The sequence below is a fragment of the Rissa tridactyla genome, chromosome 8, assembly GCF_028500815.1.
Source record: "Rissa tridactyla isolate bRisTri1 chromosome 8, bRisTri1.patW.cur.20221130, whole genome shotgun sequence".
NCBI classification, from domain to species: domain Eukaryota; kingdom Metazoa; phylum Chordata; class Aves; order Charadriiformes; family Laridae; genus Rissa; species Rissa tridactyla.
The window spans coordinates 55,540,355-55,563,154 of record NC_071473.1 but is presented as its reverse complement, the minus strand read 5'-3'; the positions used below and the strand labels follow the sequence as shown (position 1 = coordinate 55,563,154).

Below are 22,800 nucleotides of genomic sequence, written 5' to 3'. Positions count from 1 at the left end.
CTCCCTTCCTCTGCTCCCCATAGTGGTAAGTCTCCAACCCATAGAAGGCTTATCAATATGGATGCTTGAGAGTCACGCTAGATTTACGCTGACAATGGTTTTCTCTGTACTAATCCAATGTATAAAATAGCTCTAAACTGAGAACCTCTGTGCCTTTCTGAAGTGAAAATCACAGAGCTGTGAAGCAGAGCCTGTGACACCTAGAAGAGGGAACAAAACTCTTTTACTGTGTGTCCTTCACACTCAGAAAGACAGTGTGTGGAAGCCACGCTCCATATGCAGGTTCAGAAATCCTGACGTGTATGTCAGGTGTTTCATCATGTATCTGTCGGTTAACATTTCTGATACTTAGAAAACAACGCCATTTATTGCCAAGACTTTAAAGACATTTATATAAAGGTAAGAGATGTACAAACAGATCTAGGTCCTTTGTGCATACTTGTTCAATGCAAAAATGCACAGATGTGATTTTCCCAAAATGTACAAAAAAATAAATGAAATTTAGCTGCACTAAACAAATTCCGAGTTTCATTTTGAAAGGCATCAATCTAAAATCTAAAATAAAATGACCTGCTAATATTAACACTCACTTATATAATTTCCCATAGAGAAAAGGAGAACCGTACCTTATGGTGACCAGCGATTGTGGCAATGTGAAGGGCTGTCAAAGCTCCGTACCCGACTTGCTGAATGTCAGCTCCACCATGCAGCAGCGCTGTTAGCAGTTCTGCATTGTCCTAAAAGGCATGTATTTAACACATGTTATTTCTGGGACACAGCTCTACCAGTCGCAGGGAGGGAGCCAAAGAGAGCGGTACACGGCTAGGCCTCCCCTGCTATTACATATCTGCATTTCAAGAACAGGGACTGACCACGGCCCCAGGAGCACAAAGTGCAAGGAAAGGAGCAGAGGGGAGATTTGTCCCAGGCACCAGAAGTCTCTCTTTTGCTATACTAAAGCCTGCATCTTCAAAACCAGTCTCTATTCTGATTTTATGATGTCTTTAAAGATCTCTCAGTCTCCGAGCCATTATTAAATGCACACACAAACTGTTTAAATGTCAAAACATTACAGTACCTAACATAGAAGAAGGGCACCTGAGGAGCTCCCAGGATAAATATATAGCATGCATGCCAAATTCTGAACCGTGAGCTTATTTTTCATATCGTTTCAGTTCCTTCCAGGTATACACACAATTTTTGCTATGACTATGACTTCCAGGTATAACAGCAGCAATGGGCAATATCAAATGATAATAATAAAAATAAAGTTGAGAAACACATTAGGAGTCATAATGCCCAGGCAATATGACCATTAATAAATTCTCCTTTACAAATGGTGAAATTAAACACAGAGAAGTGAAATGATTTGTTTGGGGACACCGGCAGAACTCGCAGGAGAAACCAGGCCGTCTTTCTCTCCATTACTTGTTCTAACCGCACCAACTAGAGCCATCATAATTGTCTTCTTGGGGACCTGCCTTCTATCATTCAGCCCACACATGAGCCTTCTCCAATTTGTTTTCATTGTTTCCTAAGAAGAAATGCACACAACACAGGGGCAAAAGAGATGCTAAAAGCTCTAAACTTCCTCATTGTTCTCTTCCTCTTCAGAGCAGACACTAAAAGAAGGGCAAGAATGAATCAATGCCAGAGAAGCAACGGTTAAAATATGTCTGCGAAAGCACAACATTTGTTCATACTGAAATGGTTTTCCGATTTTCAGGAAATATCAGGAATTTCTCTTTGATAATAATGGACAGTGAAAGTTTATATCACTTTTCCTATCAAATAGTTTTAGACCCTGGAGCACGGTACTTCGTCGCCCAATGGATTGGACATTACACATCAGGGAAGACAGGCTGAGTTTGAATTATCTTGAAACATTCTCTTCTAATTAATGACTCAGTCCAGTCCACTGTTACAAAATGACACAAAATATTCAGATTATAGACAAGAAGTAGTAAAGGAGTTTCACATGAAGTCTCCTTGTCTCGATATACATTGCTTTATTGTTTCTGAGGTACCTCTAGTGTCCTTTATATTTTACTTAGAAAAGAATTATAATACAACAAAAGCTGTCATCGGGTAACTCACAGTAAATCTTAAAGTCTTAAAATGTCACTTATGGCAGAAATGTTCTATTGCATTTTATTTTACATCCCAAACTTCACACTAGTTTGCTTAGCTTCGTGCGACCTGGAAAAGATATTGGATATTGTATCACAGGACTCGAGTGATTAAATAAGTTGCTGATACAGTTCTTTTGCCTAAGTGGATGCGAGAGATTTATCAACTTTACAGTGCAGGGAAAACAGACAAAACAAGATTTGATAGCAAAATGAAAACTACTCCCAAGTAATGAAAACATCCTAGAAATCTGTTATAAAAGTCCTATTTAAGCAAAGAATTTTTTTAAAACTAAATTAATAATTGGAAATGATTCACTGAGTTTAACATTAAAGAAAGGCAGAGATATTCTTCTAGGCAATTGGCTAATTATGCAACATTGCACATGGGGAAGAGTTTCTTTTATGATTGCTGGAAACCATCACTTCATTCCACAATGTATAAGATTTGATTATTGTCATCATTTTATAGCTTGCATATCTAATTGGTACCAGCGGCTGTAAAACCAAAGTAACCCAGGAATTACAAGACATAATGCAAGATATAGCGAGTGCTCACAGTATACTAGCTAGGAGGGGGAGGTAGCTTATGGTGCACGTACACAGAGTCAAGCCACGGAGCTGCAGAGTGTAAGGCATCCACAGCACATCATAACTTTTAGGTATCCAGCTCCATGACTGAGTCTTCAGCCTATTTAATGACCACACCTGGGGCAAGTTCAGAGTTCCAGTGATGGGATTCATGAAATCCAGCGTTTGGAGCAGGAAATTGCCTTAGCTTGTCCACAGCAAACACTGTAAATAGGGCGGCACCTTTCTTCCCAACTTCAGACACAATTACAAAAGCTGCTGGTTGCATCTCTCCTTTCTTTCCACTCCTGCCCTCCTCTGCAACAGTTAAAGCATTGGGGGTTCAGTGTCTTCCCTGCACCAATATCACTCACAGCTGTATGCCACGTGTCTCAGGCAATACTGTCAGTACTCCACCTGTGTCAGGCTTTCCCCTCACTCCCCCTGTCCCATGACCCCCCCGTTCACTTCCATGGGCAAGCTGGTTGCACGCTCACCCCAGCACAGCCACAGCCTGCTGACTGGAAATACCAGTTTGAATGCTCTCCAAGAGAGACTTTGGTCTTCTCTCCACACAGATATTCTAATTATCAGATTATTACCTAATAGAAGGCAAACCATCTCCTTTTCCACAGGTGAGCTTTTGGGGGAGAATGACCGTGACTCTGATAATTCCTGCTGCATTTAGAAATGGGTATCTGGATTAAAGACCATCTACCACATCTGTGTCCTCTTGCAACAGAGCGAGGAACACCACTTCTGGATCAAGAGAGGCACACAGGTGCCAACTTGCTTAACCTGCTCTCAGCTTTGAGCATACAGCAGATCGGAACGGCATCTGCCGTGACAGCTTTGCAGAAGAAAGGCTGTTACGACCTTGTGGCACCTATGGGACATACAAGGGTTGCACATTATAGTCTAGAATATAAACTCTGAAATTTACTCTGAGTTCCCTCTAAAAAGCAAAGTGCTTTTGGGGCTAGTCTATGCATGGATTAAGTTTCTAAGATGCTCCATCTCAAAATAAGAATCATAATTCTTTAGGAAAATGCTGTCTTTGTCCACTTTATTCCTTGCTACTGTTATTGTTAAGTCTTAAAAGATAAGTACAATAATGAAGAAAATTAATATTGCAGCTGAATGTGGAACTTGAGGAGGAACAACAAAAAAGAAGAAAAAAGACAGAGATTGTGAAATAAAATCCTTTGAGATTGTTTCTATTAATAGCTATAATAACAAAAAGAACTCTCCTCTATCTTGAGTTGTATTGCATGATTTAATCAATACTTCTAAAGCAATATCATATCCTCATGGATGATGTAGCAAAAGCACATGCTGATTTCCTGTGCATCGGCTCTTTATAGGCCATTTTCCTATGCACCGTAAACGTGAAATTTGTATTTTCACCAGAAGTAGCAACTAGAGAGTTCATCTAGATAGTTCAAACAAATAAGCTGCTCAATTCTGATTTCTTTTTATCAATTCTATTCAAAATAATTTACCTTATAAACTGCCAAGTGCAGAGCTGTAAATCCATTTCTTGTTAATCTGGATGGGCGCAGTCCTTTTAGCATAAGAGTCCGAATATGTGATTTATTACCTTTAGGATGAAAATTGGAAAACAAAGTCACTTACAGAAAAGAACACACAGAAAAGATTTGATTATTGTCATCATTTTATAGCTTGCATATCTAACTGGTACCAGTGGCTGTAAAACCACGCTAACACAGGAATTGCAAGACATAATGCAAGCTATGGCAAGTGCTCACAGTATATTAGCTAGGAGAGGAAGTAAGTAAGTAAATAAGTAACTTCTGTGTGAGTTTGAAAGCCAAGAGGAATAGGTAGCTTATCTGCCGACCTGAGGCAAGTCATAAAACATATCTTGTGAAACCTGCGGATGGTATTAGGCACCACCTCCTTATCCACTGGGACAGCTGCAGATCTGGCCACGTACTGGCCCACTCTTTGTTCACATTTTATAAGGATTTGTTACGGTTAGTTGAACTTCCAAAGAAGCAAGCTCCTCTTTTAACATCCAGGCCATGCTGCAAAGGACTCCATAAACCAGCAGGTGCTTCCAGAATCTCTGGTTTCTCAGACACTGAACTCTTTTGTCCTTTCAGAACAGGAGCGCTCTGCACAACAGTATTACAGGGACACTCGTTTTGAGGGATGCTAACAAATGTCAGCACGGGCAAATAGCTTTACTCCTACCGTTCTGATGCGCACTGATGATCTCAAAAATATATCTGCCTTCTGAATACTTACGACAGTAATCAAGGACGAGGTCGGATCTAATAGCTTCTCTCCCTCTTTGAAGTGTTCACATACCGTACCTAATTAATTAACATTGTATGTTTTCTTAAACTTCCCCTCTGCAATCCCACCAATCGCTCTAATGTTACAGCTACTGAGGTCATCTTTGGATTTGATCTTGCACTCTCTGAAAATTAAGTGTAAAGATCCACCTGGTTTTCAGCGTGCAGGATCAGGTCCTCCTTCATGATAGCATCTAAGATTGAGCAGATCGTTTATGCATGTTATTATTAAGTACTTTGCAGAGCTGAAACCTCAGGGTAAAATGCTCTTCACCTCTCTCAGCCAGTTTCTGCTGAAAATTGTATAACAAGTGCAAAGTGCATGCATGAACTAATGACTTGCTATGTGGATAACAGAGCAGCAACGTGGAGCGGAGTGGAAAATTCCACCACTAGTGTGTTTCTATGAGCATCTCAGAAGACATTTTGCACTATTTTCTTGTGTACTCGGACTTGTAATCTGCAAAAATCCTATCAGCTGATATTTTTCACTGAAGTATTTGAGTTGTTCTTCTTCTAATTACCATGAAATAACATACAGGTATTTTCATTATACCAGAAAAAGAGAGGTATGCATGGCAAAGTATTGCTAGAACGAGCTCCCTGGCCTGAAGTCTATACCATGTACAGAATACGGAAGTGTACAGCAATGCTGTAGGATGAGCATGGATTGACTGACTAATGCATATAGCAAGGAATTCCGAATTAAACACCTGGAGCAAACCACGCCACATTACCAACCAAAACTTTCCTTGGACTGAAGAATCAGCTAAAGCGGGGTTCAGTCTAACTCGATTCAACCCCCTTGGCAGTAGAGTTGAGAATAATGCTATAGATGCTTATCCAACTGTCAACAAGGACAACACAGAAAGAAATAAACTGAAAATATAACCTTCCTGACAGTTATTAGACAGAACAAATCAGTAGCCATGTAAACAAAATGTTTAAAGAACATCATATTTCAAATACATACCCCCACATATGCAACATAAATGAAGAAGAGAGAGCCCATTTTCTGTGCGGTAATTTAAATTGACTTTGCAGAAGGCTTCATCAGAGCTGAAAAAGAGATTTTACAGATGATTACTGTTTTCATCCTTTAGCACAGCTTCTTTCATTTGGAAAAAATTAAACAGAGAAATCTCAATATAATTTTTTTTGAGACACCGGGCTAATTTTATACCAGTTTACACTCTGTAAATCTAAAAATACTTTACTAATAACAAGTGAGTAGTTCAGATTTATTGTTTTCTGAGCAATCCTGCTATTCAGTCACAGTATATACATTCTAAAACCAGCTAAATTAGAGAAAAAAAGAGGAAAGACTCTTCAGAAATATAAATAATCCATACGAAACCAGTTTCTTTATTGATGCAATAATAACTAAGAAGTATTTTTAAAAAATCTATGTATTTGCTCTAAAATGATGAGCAGAACACACACAGAACTAGAGGCAAACAAGCCAAGTCAAAAGAATAACCAGAAAAAGCCTTTGAGTAAGTAAGTTTATCTTCCCCAAATGAGATCACAGAAACACTCAACAATAACTACAGGGAATGGTTCAGCTGAAAACACTCCAGAAGCACACACATGGATGGAAGGTACCTACAGCTCAGACAAAAATTCAGCAATGATTAGAGGAAAATGTTTGTAAAGCGTTCTGAGGAATGAAGAAGTCTTTCCAGAAGTCACCGTTGTGGATTTGCAGCTGCAACGGCACACCAAGTCCCGGGAAGGCCCGTGAGCATCCGAGGGGGGAGAGGCCAGGGCCGGGGGGGGCTGGTGCGCGGCAGGGGCGAAGCCGGGCCAGGACGGGACTCACCTTTGCTCCAACCCCCTTTCCTGGCCCTTACCTTACGGCATCGCGAGGACGATGGACCTGTAACGCTCAGCAGGCTGGTGGGATTTTATAGCTCTGGTTTTCTGATTTGGTTTATTGTGATACATTAAAATAGAATTTTAAAATAATTTATAGATCCTCATTTTGACTTCCCATTAACTTGTCCCCAAGTATTTCTGGTTTTGATATAAACAAAATATTACAGTTTGTACTCACATCCTGCTAAAGAAAGGCTTGTTTGCATTTAAAGTTCTCAGACAACTAAATGTCACTTACATATTGTGACACTGACAAAATGAAGCTCAATTTAATGTTTAATTTTCTCCCATATTTTCAGTACAGCGTTACATTTTTATATAGCTTAATGATTTCATAGTGCCTTCTAGGCCACACAAGGATGAAATGAATAATTAAAATGAAGTAATTATTATTAATACATTTCTAATAAAATAACTCTTAAATAGGATCCATACCAAGTTTGACTCATTAAAAGATATTCAGAATATGTATTTGATGCTCTGTTCTTTATGAGAGCGTGGTGACCTCTCCGTAGCTGGATCTCTGGTTATAAATCCTATGAAAATAGCATTATAGCTTTACTTGAAAAACTCCTCAATGTCTGAAGTGTCACATTTATTTTTTAAACAGTGAAGAGAGCCCCTGAAAAGTGTGAAGGAAAGTGATCACTCTATTTTTGCTTACAGACTGATAAATCATTACTGTGCTCGAACATTTCAGCTTCTGTCGTCGAGTCTCATGGGTTTCCTTTAGCACAGATTGACTTGTTACTGCTCCATCAAACACTCTCAGTAATTACTTTTGTTGACAATTAAATACACATAACAATTAATACTTTTGTGGAGAACGCCGATTTTGGTCTGTCAATAGAAGTTTAGGGTTTTTTCCATTCAGTATCAGTATAATAATAATAATCATGGTTTAGCAGAACATTTAGATTTCTATATCTATAAATCCAGCCTGAGTGTGTAGCACTGTTAAACACAGTTAACATGGTTACAATTAAAAATAAGGCTTTAATACTTCTCTCTCCTTTTAAAATACAAACCTATGCAAAGTTCCCCTTAGCAAGATGACCCCTGTTCAGCAAGGTCCCACTTAGGCCTTTTCCTTCAATAAATATTTCAATAATTTGTTCTTTAAGTAGAATTTAAAATGCAGACAAAGCCAGAGACTTGTCTTTGCTTCTGTTCTCTTCATTAAGTCTATCCTAAAAGAAATCCTGCTTGTTCAATGTGTGTTATTGTTCTAAACTAGGGGCAAAGCCTGTACCTTTATATTCTTTTCCGTGAAGCTTGACAAAATTAATTTGGAAATGTTAAACCACCTCACTTTTCTGGGATTCATTTGAAACAAACCATTTTAATTTCCAGAATTTGAAAGTATCTTTTCCAGTTTAGTGGGGTGGTTTGAGAGCTATTAGATTGCAAAGGGACACCTTATAACCCCCGGCTGTGGGCTCGGAGCATGTTCTTTGGCGGGCAGGCTGCAGACTGATCCCCTCCTGCTGCAGCACCCAGCATCGTAACCCCTGCAAGCACCTGGGGAGCAGCATCTCCTCCTGCTGCGGCACCCAGTGCCATCATCCCTGCAAGCACCCAGCAAGCGGCAGCAGGAGCAGCCACCCACGCTGCAGGGCAGGAGCAGCAGCACCCACGCTGCAGGGCAGGGGCAGCACCCACGCTGCAGGGCAGGGGCAGCAGCACCCACGCTGCAGGGCAGGGGCAGCCCCCACGCTGCAGGGCAGGAGGAACACCCACGCTGCAGGGCAGGGGCAGCACCCACGCTGCAGGGCAGGAGCAGCAGCACCCACGCTGCAGGGCAGGAGCAGCACCCACGCTGCAGGGCAGGAGGAACACCCACGCTGCAGGGCAGGGGCAGCCCCCACGCTGCAGGGCAGGGGCAGCGGCAGCCCCCATGCTGCAGGGCAGGGGCAGCCCCCACGCTGCAGGGCAGGGGCAGCAGCACCGACGCTGCAGGGCAGGAGGAACACCCACGCTGCAGGGCAGGGGCAGCAGCACCCACGCTGCAGGGCAGGGGCAGCCCCCACGCTGCAGGGCAGGAGGAACACCCACGCTGCAGGGCAGGGGCAGCACCCACGCTGCAGGGCAGGAGGAACACCCACGCTGCAGGGCAGGAGCAGCACCCACGCTGCAGGGCAGGGGCAGCAGCACCCACGCTGCAGGGCAGGAGGAACACCCACGCTGCAGGGCAGGGGCAGCAGCACCCACGCTGCAGGGCAGGGGCAGCCCCCACGCTGCAGGGCAGGGGCGGCAGCCCCCACGCTGCAGGGCAGGGGCAGCACCCACGCTGCAGGGCAGGGGCGGCAGCACCCACGCTGCAGGGCAGGGGCAGCACCCACGCTGCAGGGCAGGGGCGGCAGCACCCACGCTGCAGGGCAGGGGCAGCAGCACCCACGCTGCAGGGCAGGGGCAGCACGCCTCCAGGAGTGTCCATCCACAGAAGAAGAAGGTGCTGTGAACCACAGACATACAAAGTATTGTGCTGGTAAGAAAATATTTTAGCGATTCTAACTCAAATGAAACAAAACTGTAATTAAATAATAAATAAGTACAAATTAAATATTAAATACATAAAAATTAAATATTTTCCTTGTGAGACATTTTGACAATTTTTTTCTGATGAAAACTAGCTTTTTGGAAAAAAACTTTTCTGTCAGAAAGACCACTCTGATAGAAACTGCTGTCTGCACGCTATCAGTACTGGGCGGTTTATGTTCAGGGACAGTGCATCATTTGAAAAGGATATGGGCCTGATAAAAACAGAGCATACATTTATTTATAACTGCAAAAATTGAAATTATTTTGCTAAAAGTCTGTGCCTCAGTGGGCCAATTCTCGCATCAGTCTAGATTTTCATACGCGTTCCTTAGAAGATGGGTATCACATGTTAAGGAAGCTCATTATTTTACGTCCCGAATGTAAACTGCTTCCGTATGGAAGGTTTTTTTCACACATTATAGTCACATTTACCCTTGTTTGGTGCCAGCCCTTCACCTACCACTGCCACTTTACTAATGTGGAAATTGTTTTGCTCAGTAAAAATAAAATCTCATTCTTTAAATGTATTTTCTCTTTGTGCAATTCTTCTCTGACATGCTGTGATTAATGGTAGTGCTATAAGGCTCATCTATTTTCAGGTTTTCCTTCAGGGGCAATTGAGGGAAAAATAAATTCCAGGTTCTGGGAAACAAGTCTGCGCAGTAACACGTTGGGTGTCCACGAGGTGCACGCCGTATGTACCCTTGCACTGCGGCGACTGCGTGGGGGAGTGGATTGCTTTGTGTGAAGGATGAATTCTGCAAGTCTTAAAATCAGAGTATTGTTGTGCTGTAAAGTCATGTCTCCTGCTTCAATTTTTTATCTTTAGAATTACATTAAAAATTCATATTCCTAGCACTTAATGTGTAGTTAAGAATCCAGGTTATACCATTTTAGCTGCATGTTAAAATTTCCTCTTCTTCCAGTTTGAAAAATAATAATAAAAAATTCCCATTTGTTTTCTTAGTGGTATTAAATTTTAATATGGTTTGAGTTCTTATAAACTGGCAAAATTTTAATGTTTTTGTGGGAAAATATTGCAGGGAAAGTTTTATATATTAAAAGCTGCAATTAAAGGGCTTGTACGGAAAATGAAAACCAGCTCAAATGACTACACTCAGGGCCTAGTTTTATGTAGGTGTCCTCTTGGTTCCTTTCTGAAGAAATAATTGCATCTTTTAGGGAAATGGAAATTCTGACTTTTTATATTTAGTGTGGTCGTTTTAGGAAACCATTGCACTAATAGCTCTGAGGTATGGCAATAGACTGGGGACAACTTTTATCCAAGAAGTGACAGGTTCACTTTTCACTTTTGCAGCTGTTGGGTTTTTTCTATGGCATTGGACTGTTTGCCCCTTGACCTTTGTGTGTCTCCTCAGTGTGAAACAGGGATGCTGACCGTTCTTTCCTCTGCTAGGACAGCAACTTATTTAAATTTCCATCAGGCAAATTACCGTCTTTGCCTTAGCTTCCAACAAACAGTTGGTTTTTCAGTCTTAAATTTTTTAAATAAACAATGGGTAAAACCCTATTAATTCCTCTGCTATTTGAGAGATGAGAAGTCTTCCGAAAATAACCACTGCTGCTGTGGAAGAGGTTTTCATATAGTCGAGACTGATTTTTAACATGAGCCATGCTTGGATTTTAGACGCTCACAGAACCTGACTGTTTTCATTACTCGTGGGTGAAGGCAGCTTTTGGAAATGAAATCACTGGCTGTTTCCTCCAGCCTGACTGGAAAAAAAAAAGCCTTTCCAGTGCAATGTAACCAGTATCAGTAATTCCCACTCCTTCCGTGGAAAAGAGCAGTGCTCTTGATCCAAGATGAGTTTGGTTGACAACGAGACGGACACGGGCAGTAAGGCAGGCTGATAAGCTGAACTGCCAAAGGTCTGCTTATGTGGAAGTTAATTTTTTTCTTTATTCTTATGCCTAATGCAGGAATTAAGCACTTTCACCATATACTCAGATGTCTTGCTTATCTAAAATAGAGAGTACTCTGGCTCCAGTTTGTTAGGATAATTAGTTTTACTACTAAAAAAGCTTAAAATGAGGCAAGTACCGAAGTACTTTATTGGATCACAGCCAAAGTGGTCAGCGTATTGCAGTGAAAGCCCGGTGTCGTCTTTCACTTAGCGGGCTCAGTGATAATTACGCTGGCTGAAAGTGAGCATGATGAATAACTTATATGACCAGTTTGGCTTTTTTGAGCTTGTGATTTATTTCTGATTAGAATCCCCTATTTTTTCAAGTGATTTTGATGTCTGACATTATTTACCTGACTATTTTCTTAACTTACAGTCAATGAGCTGGGTGTTTTCTGTATTGGAGCTTTTCAGATAATGAACATGTTACTTGGTTTGGTGACCTTGGTTGTTAGCACGTGCTGTGCTGAGAAAGCGATTACAGTCATGAATTTGAAATCCACTTTCAGAAGATTATCTTCTTTTGTGTTTGTTTAAAATTTGTTATTTCAGCAATATTCCTGTCTGAAGAAACACATTAGCAAAACTGAAAAGTACACAACAAACTTAGACATCCCATTAAAGCTAATTAATTTACAAAAGTATACAGATGTTTGCTGTAAAATATTGGCATTAGTAATTAACAACCACTAATTTTGGTACTGTGCTGTGGGACTCTGGCCCAGCACTGTAATGACATATTCCCCAAACCAGACATTAAAGAACATGCATTCCATACACGAGACGCTCCTTGCCTAGGAAAACACCTGAAACTGAAAATAGTGTTCAATGGCAAATACTCATTTGAAAGAAATTAATAAATAACTTTCCAGAATATTTTACCTAAAAACATGCTTCAGTTCTGTCAGCTCCTTCTCTTTGATTTGCAGGTCATCTTCTAATCGTTCTATGATTATAGCATACGATTCACTAACTTTCTTCTTCCATTCATCTAACAAGAAAAAAAGCCTGATTCATAAAGCACTTCAAAACATATCAAATCAGGAACTCAAATCATAACGTCCCAGTAACTGAAGCACTTCATTTTTAAATGTCCAATTGTACACTGTTTCATATATTTTTCTATTTCAATATGAAAGTTTAAAATATTACAGCTATTAAACTGTTCTTGCTGCAACAATTATAGACACATATATACTGATTTCATAGGCACTAATACATATGAATCCTTATGAGAAATATTTTTAACTTGAACAAGAGAAAACTTAAGCCTTAGGTTGCATTTGTTAGCTCTTATTTCCCAAATCTTAGCATAGACACGCAGCATAAAAAAGCTGGAAGGTTTTTCTAATGAATTATGAGTTAAATCAACATAATAATTTCAGTTAACACAATCTTACATGATTGCACAAAGAAATTTAGTTTACTAGCTTTTTGTCTTCTTTTACGGACTGTATATGCGATTTGGCTTAAGCCATTCTTCTTGTAAACCAAGAACAATACAATACCTTATCCTTGGACTCAAAAGTAAATTAGCAATGAGTTATTTCCCGAAATATCATTTGCGTCTTGTAGATGGATGTATGATATATTGCATTTAAAAAAGCAACATTAATTACCAGTGCAAGTTTGGGTTGGTCTAGATTTATAATTTCCCATTTGTCCAATATATCTTCTTTGTTTCAGCAAAGTTCTTGCAGTAATATGATTCCTTGTTCAAGAGCAGTGACAGTCCTACTGAAAAATACTTTTGATAGTCTCTGGCTAAAAATAAACCCTGTGCCAAATGGAATGTCATGCAACAATGACACGGAGCAAAACTGGCTGTGCTGTCAACTGTAAAAAAATAATAAAGGTACCTAATCAGCTCGCTTAAAAATTGACTGTCTATTTCAACAGAAACATTTGCTTTCATCTGTTGAATACCTAAAACTGGTGGGAAGCGGGTAATTTGGCAGCTTGCTACCAGTTTTGTAGAGAAAAAGGAATTTTAGAAGCTGAATCCCAAACACACTTTCAGGATCCCCGAGGAGTGCTGGGGGTCCCCAGTCTGGAGAGGCTGGAGAGGATCTCAACTGGTAACATTAAAACCGAGTGCTGAACCAGGGGATGGCTTTGGAGCATCTGGGAATTTTACTTAGGAAGCGCAAATTGTGTCACATCAGAGAGTACTGACTTTTTGCAGTTTGTTAATATTTGTACGTGTTGTTATGTCGAGGAAGTCCCACTGAATGAGACTGGGAAATGAGCTGGCTGCCAGGAGTCCAGAACGTGTACCCTGTGAGCAGACCCTCTGCGGAGACGGGCCTCCTCGCACCAGCAGGCAGCGGCAGCTCGGCTGGGAATGGGCCATGGGACCGCCGGCAAAGGACGTGACCTGCAGGCAGCAGGGCTGGTCGCCGCTTACAAAGAAGGGAGGGGACTCTCAAGGTCTTTTAGCTCCTGCTCCTGCTCTCGCTAGAATTTCTCCAGAAATGAAGGAGGACACAATCAAGGTGCTTTGTTCGCATTTCAAGCAGACCATGTACAAGACAGCTGAGGACCAGGATCTACAGAGATACGCAACTAAATCCTGTGCTCAATCTAATTTATCCTGTTTGGACCCTCTGTCACAGTAACGCAATAAACCCCCCATGATCTGGCTAGCTGGAAGGGTGAACTGAGCAAACTCCGAGTCTCATGCAAACAAATCATGACAAAATTAATCTAGACTGTGTGCAGAGATGCATTCCTGTGAGACCCTGTGCTTAAGAACTGTGAAAGATTGGTTAATAGCAAAATAACACTGCTTTTCTCTCGCACAAACTGAATCTCCTCAGTAATCTGCTTAGCACCGATCTGCTCATCTATTGTCTACCCTTTTCATATCCATTTCCCCGTGTTCTCTATCAAATGGAACTACTTGGCACATATTGTCCCAGCCGGTTATGGGATTCATGCTGGTTTCTTTATGTGTCTCTTTTCCTCCTCTTATTGTTTTTTTATTTTTGTTTAATTTATTTGGTGTATATATTTTTATATACACATTTATATATTTAAAGCGTGTTGATTGACCTTGGCAGCTGTTCTGTGTCTAAGTTCTTAGTTTTCTCAGTTAAGGATTCAGGCAAGAAGATATGTTAATATAATACACATATATAAAATCTTCAACATGCTGCATCCCATTGTAAACAAACTTGCACTCCTGTGATAGTTCCTGACACAGCATGAGCTCATCCATTTATTTGCACTGATTTACACATAAAACCAAGGATGTATTTCAGAAGACTTTGAACTGCTTTGACAATATGCCCTGTGATATTCAACCAAATATTTGCAAAAAGGCAGCAGCTTCGTAACTGATCCTCCACATCTAGTTGCCAAGCAACTGGAAGAGCTGGAAATGCAGCTCGGAGATGGGTATCTCCTCTCCCACTGCTTTTATTAGCTGAGCGATGTTTGTTTTTCAAATGTCTAAAATGCCGCCGTAGCTGTGCAGTCAAAGACAAGTGTTTAGCTGTCTCTCCCACCCGCCAGAGCGTTCTGGGGTAAAAAGGCCTGCCAGGACACATTCACTTCAGCACACACCTCCCTCGGCAGCCTGGCCTACATCAGGAGCTCAGCAATGGATGCATTTCATCTTTTTATAGCAGTGGAGCTTTCTGAACATTTTCTGATCCATTCATGCAGGACAGCGTTAATCATATTAGGATTACCTTTCATTGTCAAATAAGATAGATCAGCGTTTTTCTTCATATCCTGTGCTTTTAGGAGCTGCTCTGAAAGAAGGGCCCGCAGCTGGGCCCCCCGGGGTCCCAGCTCAGAGATGGGGTGTCTCCGCGCTTGTGCAGGTATTTGCACTCCCGCAGCATTTAGCAGCCTCTGCTGCAGATGTTGCTAACTCCATTCTATCATAGAATCATAGAATCGTCTAGGATGGAAGGGACCTTTCAGATCATCAAGTCCAACTGTTTGCCTGACGCTGCCCAAACCCCCACCAGCCCATGTCCCTCAGCACCACGTCTGCCCGGCTTTTCAATCCCTCCAGGGATGGCGACTCCACCACTGCCCTGGGCAGCCTGGGCCAATGCTTGACAACCTTTTCCGTGAAGAAATTTCTCCCAATATCCATCCTAAACCTCCCCTGGCACAACTTGAGGCCGTCTCCCCTTGTCCCATGGCCTGTTCCTTGGGAGAAGAGCCCGACCCCCCCTGGCTGCCCCCTCCTTTCAGGGAGCTGCAGAGAGCGAGAAGGTCTCCCCTCAGCCCCCTTCTCTCCAGGCTGAACACCCCCAGCTCCCTCAGCCGCTCCTCACAAGGCTTGTGCTCCAGACCCCTCACCAGCTCCGTCGCCCTTCTCTGGACACACTCCAGCCCCTCAATGTCTTTCCTGGAGCGAGGGGCCCCCCAAAACTGGACACAGGCCTCGAGGTGGGGCCTCGCCAGTGCCCAGTACAGGGGGACGGTCACTGCCCCAGTCCTGCTGGCCACACTAGTGCTGGTACAGGCCAAGGAATCAGTTCTCAGGCGTCTGAGACTCGGCCTTCTCCTGTCCACCGCGCACGTGTATGCAGCCCTGCATCCACGCCTCCTGCGCCAGCTGCATGGCAGCAGAGCAGCAAGGAAGCTGTGCCGGCACCCATCACCCAGAACGGCTGGACCTGCAGCAGTGCTGTGCCTCCCCCTTGCACCAGCCAGCCTCCCGCCGCCTCCCCCCACCGCCTGGTAGCCCTCAGCGCTGCCTTGAGTACCCCAGCCAAGGTGGGGGACTCGTCATGGTGGTGACTTAGCTGCTCTGTGCAGGTTAGGACTTCAGAAGGGCTTGGCTTCAGCCTGCTGTCACTTTGGGGCTTGGATGCCCTGTACAATCCAAACTGGAAGTTAGTCAGTTTAGGTAAGAATCACAGGATGGCCTGAAACAGACCCTTGATAGCTCCTGGGCCCAGGGAGCCCCCCTTTTCTGTCTGGGCTTGGTGCAGCAGCTCCCGCTGTCTCTGAGGGAAGCCCCGGGGTTGTCTGGTGAGGGGCTGTGCCAGCCCCACGCGTCTGGGGCAGCGCCTCCGAACCGCTCCCTCAGCTGATGTGGCACGGCCTGCAGGGAGGAGAGGAGGGAAAAGGCCTACAACAGCAGCTAAAGGGTAGGCGAGGCGAGGCAAGGTGAAGCAAGGAGCATAAAGGTGAGAAGAGCGGCCAGGTGAAGCGAGCTGAGGCGAGGCACAGAGCACTGAGGCGAGGAGCCGAAAGCTGAGGAGAGATGCCGAGAGCAGAGGCGAGACAGAGCAGCGAGGTGAGGAGTGGTGAGACAAGGTGAGGTGAGGAGAGGCCTGGTGAGACGCAGTGAGGCGAGAAGACGTGTGTTGAGATGGTGTGAGACAAGGTGCAGCACAACGAGGAGAGGTGTGGTGAGGTGACGTGAGGCACAGTGGCGGGAGGAGAGGTGTGGTGAGGTGAGGTGAGGAGAGGTGAGGGTCCCATGCTGTGGCTGTAACTGGAGGTGGAATCCAGCAGCTCTAAGGGCAGTTAACGGAGAGTCGCTTGAAGAAGTGGGACACTCCAGCAGCAGTAAGGGGAGCGGTGGTAATGATGACTCCCAGCAGGGAGTGAAATGCCAGGGAAAAAAATCTGGAATTGACAAAATAGGTTTTGGGACTCCCCATGTCCTGAAGAGCAAAACTTTTTTCCATCCAGACCAAGCAAACTGTGACAGAAACAGGATCAGGACAGACTCCAAAGCCCAAGAAACATTCTGTTCACTTCTGCACAGCATTTTCCTACAACAGCTTTATAAAGTAAGAACATTAAATTTCCATGATAAGAAAGAGAAAATTATTTGCTTTAAAAGAAGTAAATACCTTGCTTATTATTGGTATTCTAGTACCACCTACTTTATGAAAATATATCAAAAAGAAGTCACCAGTTTCTATACCGTGTTTTCATTTGCTCTTTGCAAACATTTGTGTGGGTGAAGGTTCATTGATGTGGACACTCAGGGAAGGCCAGTGGAAACTACAGCACAGGAGGAGAATTGGTCAGTCAGCAAAGTCAGGGCAACAGCTTTGTTCATCATGAAAGCAACTTCCAGGTGAATTCTTGAAGCATTCATATCACAGGCAGTTGCAGAATAATTGAAACTAGGGGAAAATAAAAAGGCAAAAACTAATAATAATTCCAGAGCCTGTTTGCAGACTGTTTGCAAACAGAGAAGGGAATAACTGCAGTCACTATTATGTTAGGCCAGTTCTAATTAACATCTATACAAGTAGCACTAAAATGTCAAGAGCAATGTTTTTCAGTGAGTGAAGTCTTCAGATGTAATGTTTACAGACTACTGAGCTGTGCAATTTTTTTTGATTAATTTTTTAGAAGTTTTATGTTTGGAATGTGCAGCTGTCATGTCCAATCTCACCAGAGAAACGTGAAAAATTCTTTTCCCTTTTCCGGTTTTAAATGCCCTTCACAGGGAGGCTTTACAGGATTAAGTCTTCTGAAATGATCTTTATTTCAAATGAATTAGAACATATCCATATATATAATTTACTTCAAGAGGCTGGAAGTTGCTTGTATACATTTCAGTGTCATTCTGGTGACATTCAGATATATCACAGAAAATGAAAAGGGTGTTAAAAGAAAATGCATTTTTATGAAAATAAAGTACAAGGAACTCTGTAGCCCATATAAGGAAACAGGTGTTTACAATGGCTTCTCTGTGGCAGTGGATTAAAAGAATAGTATTGCTGGTTTTGTTCTCACAATACTACAGTGGCATTCGCATGGGGATTAATTTTCCACGTGTGCAGAGAGGATAAAATGAAGCTGTTGCATCAGAGATTTAGGAACGGGAAGAGGTTGGAACCACCGAGCTCCAGAACAGACAAACTCCCTGTCCAAGTCAAGAACCTTTCTATGCAGATCCAAATGATTGTTGGAGCTTGCTTTCTTCCGTCAGTTCCCCAAATCCTTCTGGCACAGATATATTTCAGCTGCTCATTTTTATGTCAGCTGCCTTCCCTTGTGTTCTTTTTTAAGTGCCCAATTTCTCAGATTTCAATTTCCTGCCTAAAAGGTTACTGAAATAATCCCCCTCTCTCAAATTTCATAGTGTAATATATACAGTATGACTAAATCTCTGTTCATTATAGCATGCTCTCAAAGCATTCAGGGAAATCATTAAGATGATGTTCATTATGAGCCCTATTATTACACTACACAGCAAAACTAATTAAATAAAGAAAGCTGACATGAATAAAATCATTAAACACTCATCTTGGCTTTATTTGAGACTGTACCAGCCTGAGTTGCATTTCAGGACAGACAGAGCCAGGCAAAATCTAGAGGCCCATATGAAAACTGCATCCATCTAGGAAACTCAATAAGCCTTAATCGAAATGAAACTCCAAATTTCAGTAGCTGCCTCTTGCCCTTAGAAAGTCTTACCTGACTGGCATTTTCAGTGTTGCATCCTTTATTACTCAGACTGGAGGAAAATCATGGGCCGGGATGCCACAATGGTCTTATTTTCAGAATCTGATACCAGAAACCAGCAACCCCATGATTACTATTATCTCGCTGTTAAATTTTACTGTGTGGCCTTGCACGTGTCTCTCAGTTTCCTTGGGATAAGTTTATCCCAGCTGGTTGCATGAGAAAATTGTTGTCATCTACCTTAACAGCAGACTGTGGAAAAGAAAGATAAGCTAAAGCTTGTAAAATGCAATACAAATAAAACACATACACATATTGTGTTCATCAAACGTAGGTTATTACTGTCAGGAAGCGTCCAGTCTCCAGTCTTTTTGATTTTAATAAGATTTGATCACACTGTAACATAGCCCTTGTTGTAAGGACTGGAATTTGTTATAGCTAAAAAACATGCGTGCTTCATAAATAGCTGCAATATATACAGGAAAGAGTTATCTCATGCCTAAATAGAGACGACGTTTTACAGATGTGTCATCAAGGCTACATAGAAATACTCGCTTACGTGTCATGCCCTCTCTCTCTCTCCTTGACAGAAATATCATTGCGGTAACTCACAAATAAGGTCACATCCACTGCAGACTAACTGCTGTTGCCACTGCTTCTGTGCTCTGCAGTCCCAGCGCTTGCTTCGCAGGCTGGTGCCCTGCTCTCCCGGTGCCCAGCACGGTGCAGCACACCAGCGACGGAGGCGCTTTGCCGGCTGGTGCCCTGCTCTCCCGGTGCCCAGCACGGTGCAGCACACCAGCGACGGAGGCGCTTTGCCGGCTGGTGCCCTGCTCTCCCGGTGCCCAGCACGGTGCAGCACACCAGCGACGGAGGCGCTTTGCCGGCTGGTGCCCTGCCCTCCCGGTGCCCAGCAGACCTCAGCAGGCTGCCCAACGAGGAGCAGCACAGCAGCGAGAGTTTGGCAGGAGTGTGCAGGGTTACAGCACTCGCTGGCAAGATACATAACGAGAGCTCTGCAGCTCTTGTTCTGCTTCACTTCGGAGTCCCTGGCGGACTCTAGAAACCTTTGCTCCATCAACATGCTCGCCGGGGCCAAAATCCTGGCCCCTGCTTAAATCAAAAGCAGAACTCCTAGTGACTTCAATCAAATAGGGTATTCATTCCAGGTTTTCAGATTTTATTCTGAAGCTGATGCAGGAAAAATCAACAAAACTAGCTACGTTCTGTAGCCATCTTTCAGCATTTAAAACTCACAAAAAAGCCTGCAGAAAAATATGCCTCATATCTACCAAATCCTTTCAACAGAATTCATCAAAGTGCAATGGATGTGTATTTTAATTTTTAAATTCCACCAGCCCTTAACAGATGGATGCCTGGATTGCCAATACCATTATCAATCTTCACGCGCTAACGTTCTCTATGGCATGGTCCATTTTCTCTGAATATTTCCACAAACTTTGTAATCTAGTACTTCACAATGATAATTTTATTGACAGTTAGAAAGACCACAAAGGATTATGGGTGCATTAGAAATTTAATGGGCAAACACGCGCTTCCTGTGGCTCAATGGACGTTAGTGGAAGCTTATATATAGAAATGTCTATTCCTAAATGTGGAGTCCAAGAATGAATTTACAGAACCTGTGAGTGAACATGCATGCACATAACCCTATATGATATTAAAAAGTATGGGAAAATAACTAATAGAGCTCTGTAAAGTAAAATATATTTTTTAATGTTTTAAATAAAATATTACATTAAACTTGGTTGTAGTTTAAAAATGAAAAATATTACAAATCCAGATGTTGCAGTACCTGTGGAATAAATTAATTAAGCCTGCTGACATTACCTATGGCTAATATTGACCAAAATCTGCTTTATAAAATTTAAGACAAAAATATTTACTGTAAAAGGAAAGCATGGAGTGGCCTCAAGGCTTAAAGCAGTCTTACGTTTCTTACCTAGTAAATAAAATCTACGCTTATTCCATTACAACAGTTTGTTTTTTTTTTTTTAAATTATTAAGTTCTTTGCCTCAAGATCTAAATGTTTTATGTCCTAACAGGGCAATTCATTGACATGCTGCTAAGAACTGTTAAATGAGGCTGGACATGACATGTTGCACAGGTTTGCAAAAAAAGTTATCTTAGGCCTTTATTCAAAGGTTAAGAAAATTTCTAGCTCCTCACTGAAACGTTTAGCCACAAGCTATTCAACGCAGTCACATATTTTAGTATCTGTATCTGAAGCAGCAACTGACTGTGCATTCGGTGTGTTTAAACCACGCACCATTTGTTTAAGCAGTAGCTTCATGGGGCCGCTCTCTACAAACTGCATAGCGGAAGAGAAGATCGGGAACAGGAAAAATGTCACATTTTGAGGTATGCCGACATCCAGCTCCTTTGTGCACTGCCTAGAGCACAGCCACGCTCTCCGGGGCCGTGGCCAAAGAACACTTTCAGCAAACCTTTACAAAAGTTTTCCTCATTCCGATCCTTGACGGCAGGACTAAGGACAGTGAAAGTGTTACTGCCCTTGGTGAGGAAGACGCAGCTGGGCTCTCCAGCAGCCACCTGTCAGTTGTGGAATCTGGGGCTTCTATGAGCGTTTACTGTTAGCAGGGGCCAGGCTTCTTTGTGGACCCCAACGAGCATCCACCAGGCTCACAACCCATCTCACCAGAGTGTGAGCCCGGCTTTACGGTCAGACCTGCAGGCTGTCGACGTTAAGGGACTACCAGTGGAGATCCAGTGGGGGGCTATGAAGATGCTGAGGGGACTGGAGCACCTCTCTGCTGAGGAAAGGCTGAGAGCCCCGGGGCTGTTCAGGCTGGAGAAGGGCAAACTGAGTCTGTTCCGCTGGAGAAGAGCAGATTGAGAGGGGACCTCGTCAATGCTTATCAATATGTAAAGGGCAGGGGGCAAGAGGATGGGGCCAGGCTCTTCTCAGTGGTGCCCGGGGACAGGACAAGGGGCAACGGGCACGAACCGGAACACAGGAAATTCCATCTCAACATGAGGAGGAACTTCTTTGCTGTGAGGGTGGCAGAGCCCTGGCACAGGCTGCCCAGAGAGGTGTGGAGTCTTCTCTGGAGACATTCAAACCCTGCCAGGACATGATCCTGTCCAGCCAGGTCTGGGTGAATCTCCTCTGGCAGGGGGTTGGAGGAGATATCTCCAGAGGTCCTTGCCAACCCCTACTAGTCTGTGATTCTGTGATCACCGCCCTGTCAAACTGACAGTCAGTCTCCAACACGGTATGTCAGAAAGACAGGATTTCTGTGTGACACTTACCGTTTCACAGAAACTTGGATCATTCTGACGCAGCGGCTAGGTTAAGGAGTGACAGTAATGGATAGCGCATCCCAGAGGATAATACTTTCTGCAGGGATGTGAGTCCTTACTTCTTACCCATCCTGGTTGCAGCTGAGCCAGCACAGCTGAGCAGGCCAGGGCAGGGCAGGCAGGACAGCAGCAGGCCAGGGAAGAAAATCTGAGGGAAATACTCCAAGAAGCACCTCTTGCCTTTCCTTGCGCAGCTGGTGGACTGCCAGAGCCTGGGGCAGCCTCTTGACCCAGGTGCCAGGCAAGGTAGTCTGAGGCTACCACCAGGATTCCACTCCTGCTATTATCTTTTTTTTCTTGGAAGAACACCGCTTCCGAGACCATAGCAGCTTCTGTTTGATCAGGTCTACTCCAACACTTTCCAAATGCCGTTTAGTCAGTATGCTTTTCCTCATTCTTTTTTCCTATTACTTATGTGTCAGAAGCAAATCCATCTTCTATTTTAACCAGATTGCTTTCAGTAATGAAATCAATACATGGTACTTAGGGAATTTAGAATAAATGCAATTGCAACAGTTAAAGTGAATAATCACGTAAAAAGAATGCAACTTAATTTTACTGTTACTAAACATCCAGAAAGCCTGTCTAGCAGTAAAGCAATCCTCAGGGAAGTCTTTTCGGAGCAAAGTCTGGTCTGCAACTGAAGATGCAAACTCTACGTCAAACATTTGTTTTTCCCAGAACTTTTT

General features: G+C 43.1%; 1 protein-coding gene across 1 annotated transcript in view; it reads right to left on the bottom strand.

Annotated features, from left to right (window-relative positions):
- TNNI3K (TNNI3 interacting kinase) overlaps window positions 1–13,117 on the bottom strand; it is an 81,764-nt gene extending 68,647 nt beyond the window's left edge. Inside the window, exons 1-5 of the mRNA XM_054212805.1 lie at window positions 12,984–13,117; window positions 12,247–12,355; window positions 5,994–6,079; window positions 4,202–4,299; window positions 627–737 (exon numbers count right to left, since the gene is read on the bottom strand). Of these exons, the coding sequence (XP_054068780.1) occupies window positions 627–737; window positions 4,202–4,299; window positions 5,994–6,079; window positions 12,247–12,355; window positions 12,984–13,023 (444 nt within the window). The 5' untranslated portion in view covers window positions 13,024–13,117. The remainder of the gene's footprint in view (window positions 1–626; window positions 738–4,201; window positions 4,300–5,993; window positions 6,080–12,246; window positions 12,356–12,983) is intronic.
- Between the last annotated feature and the right edge of the window lie 9,683 nt (window positions 13,118–22,800).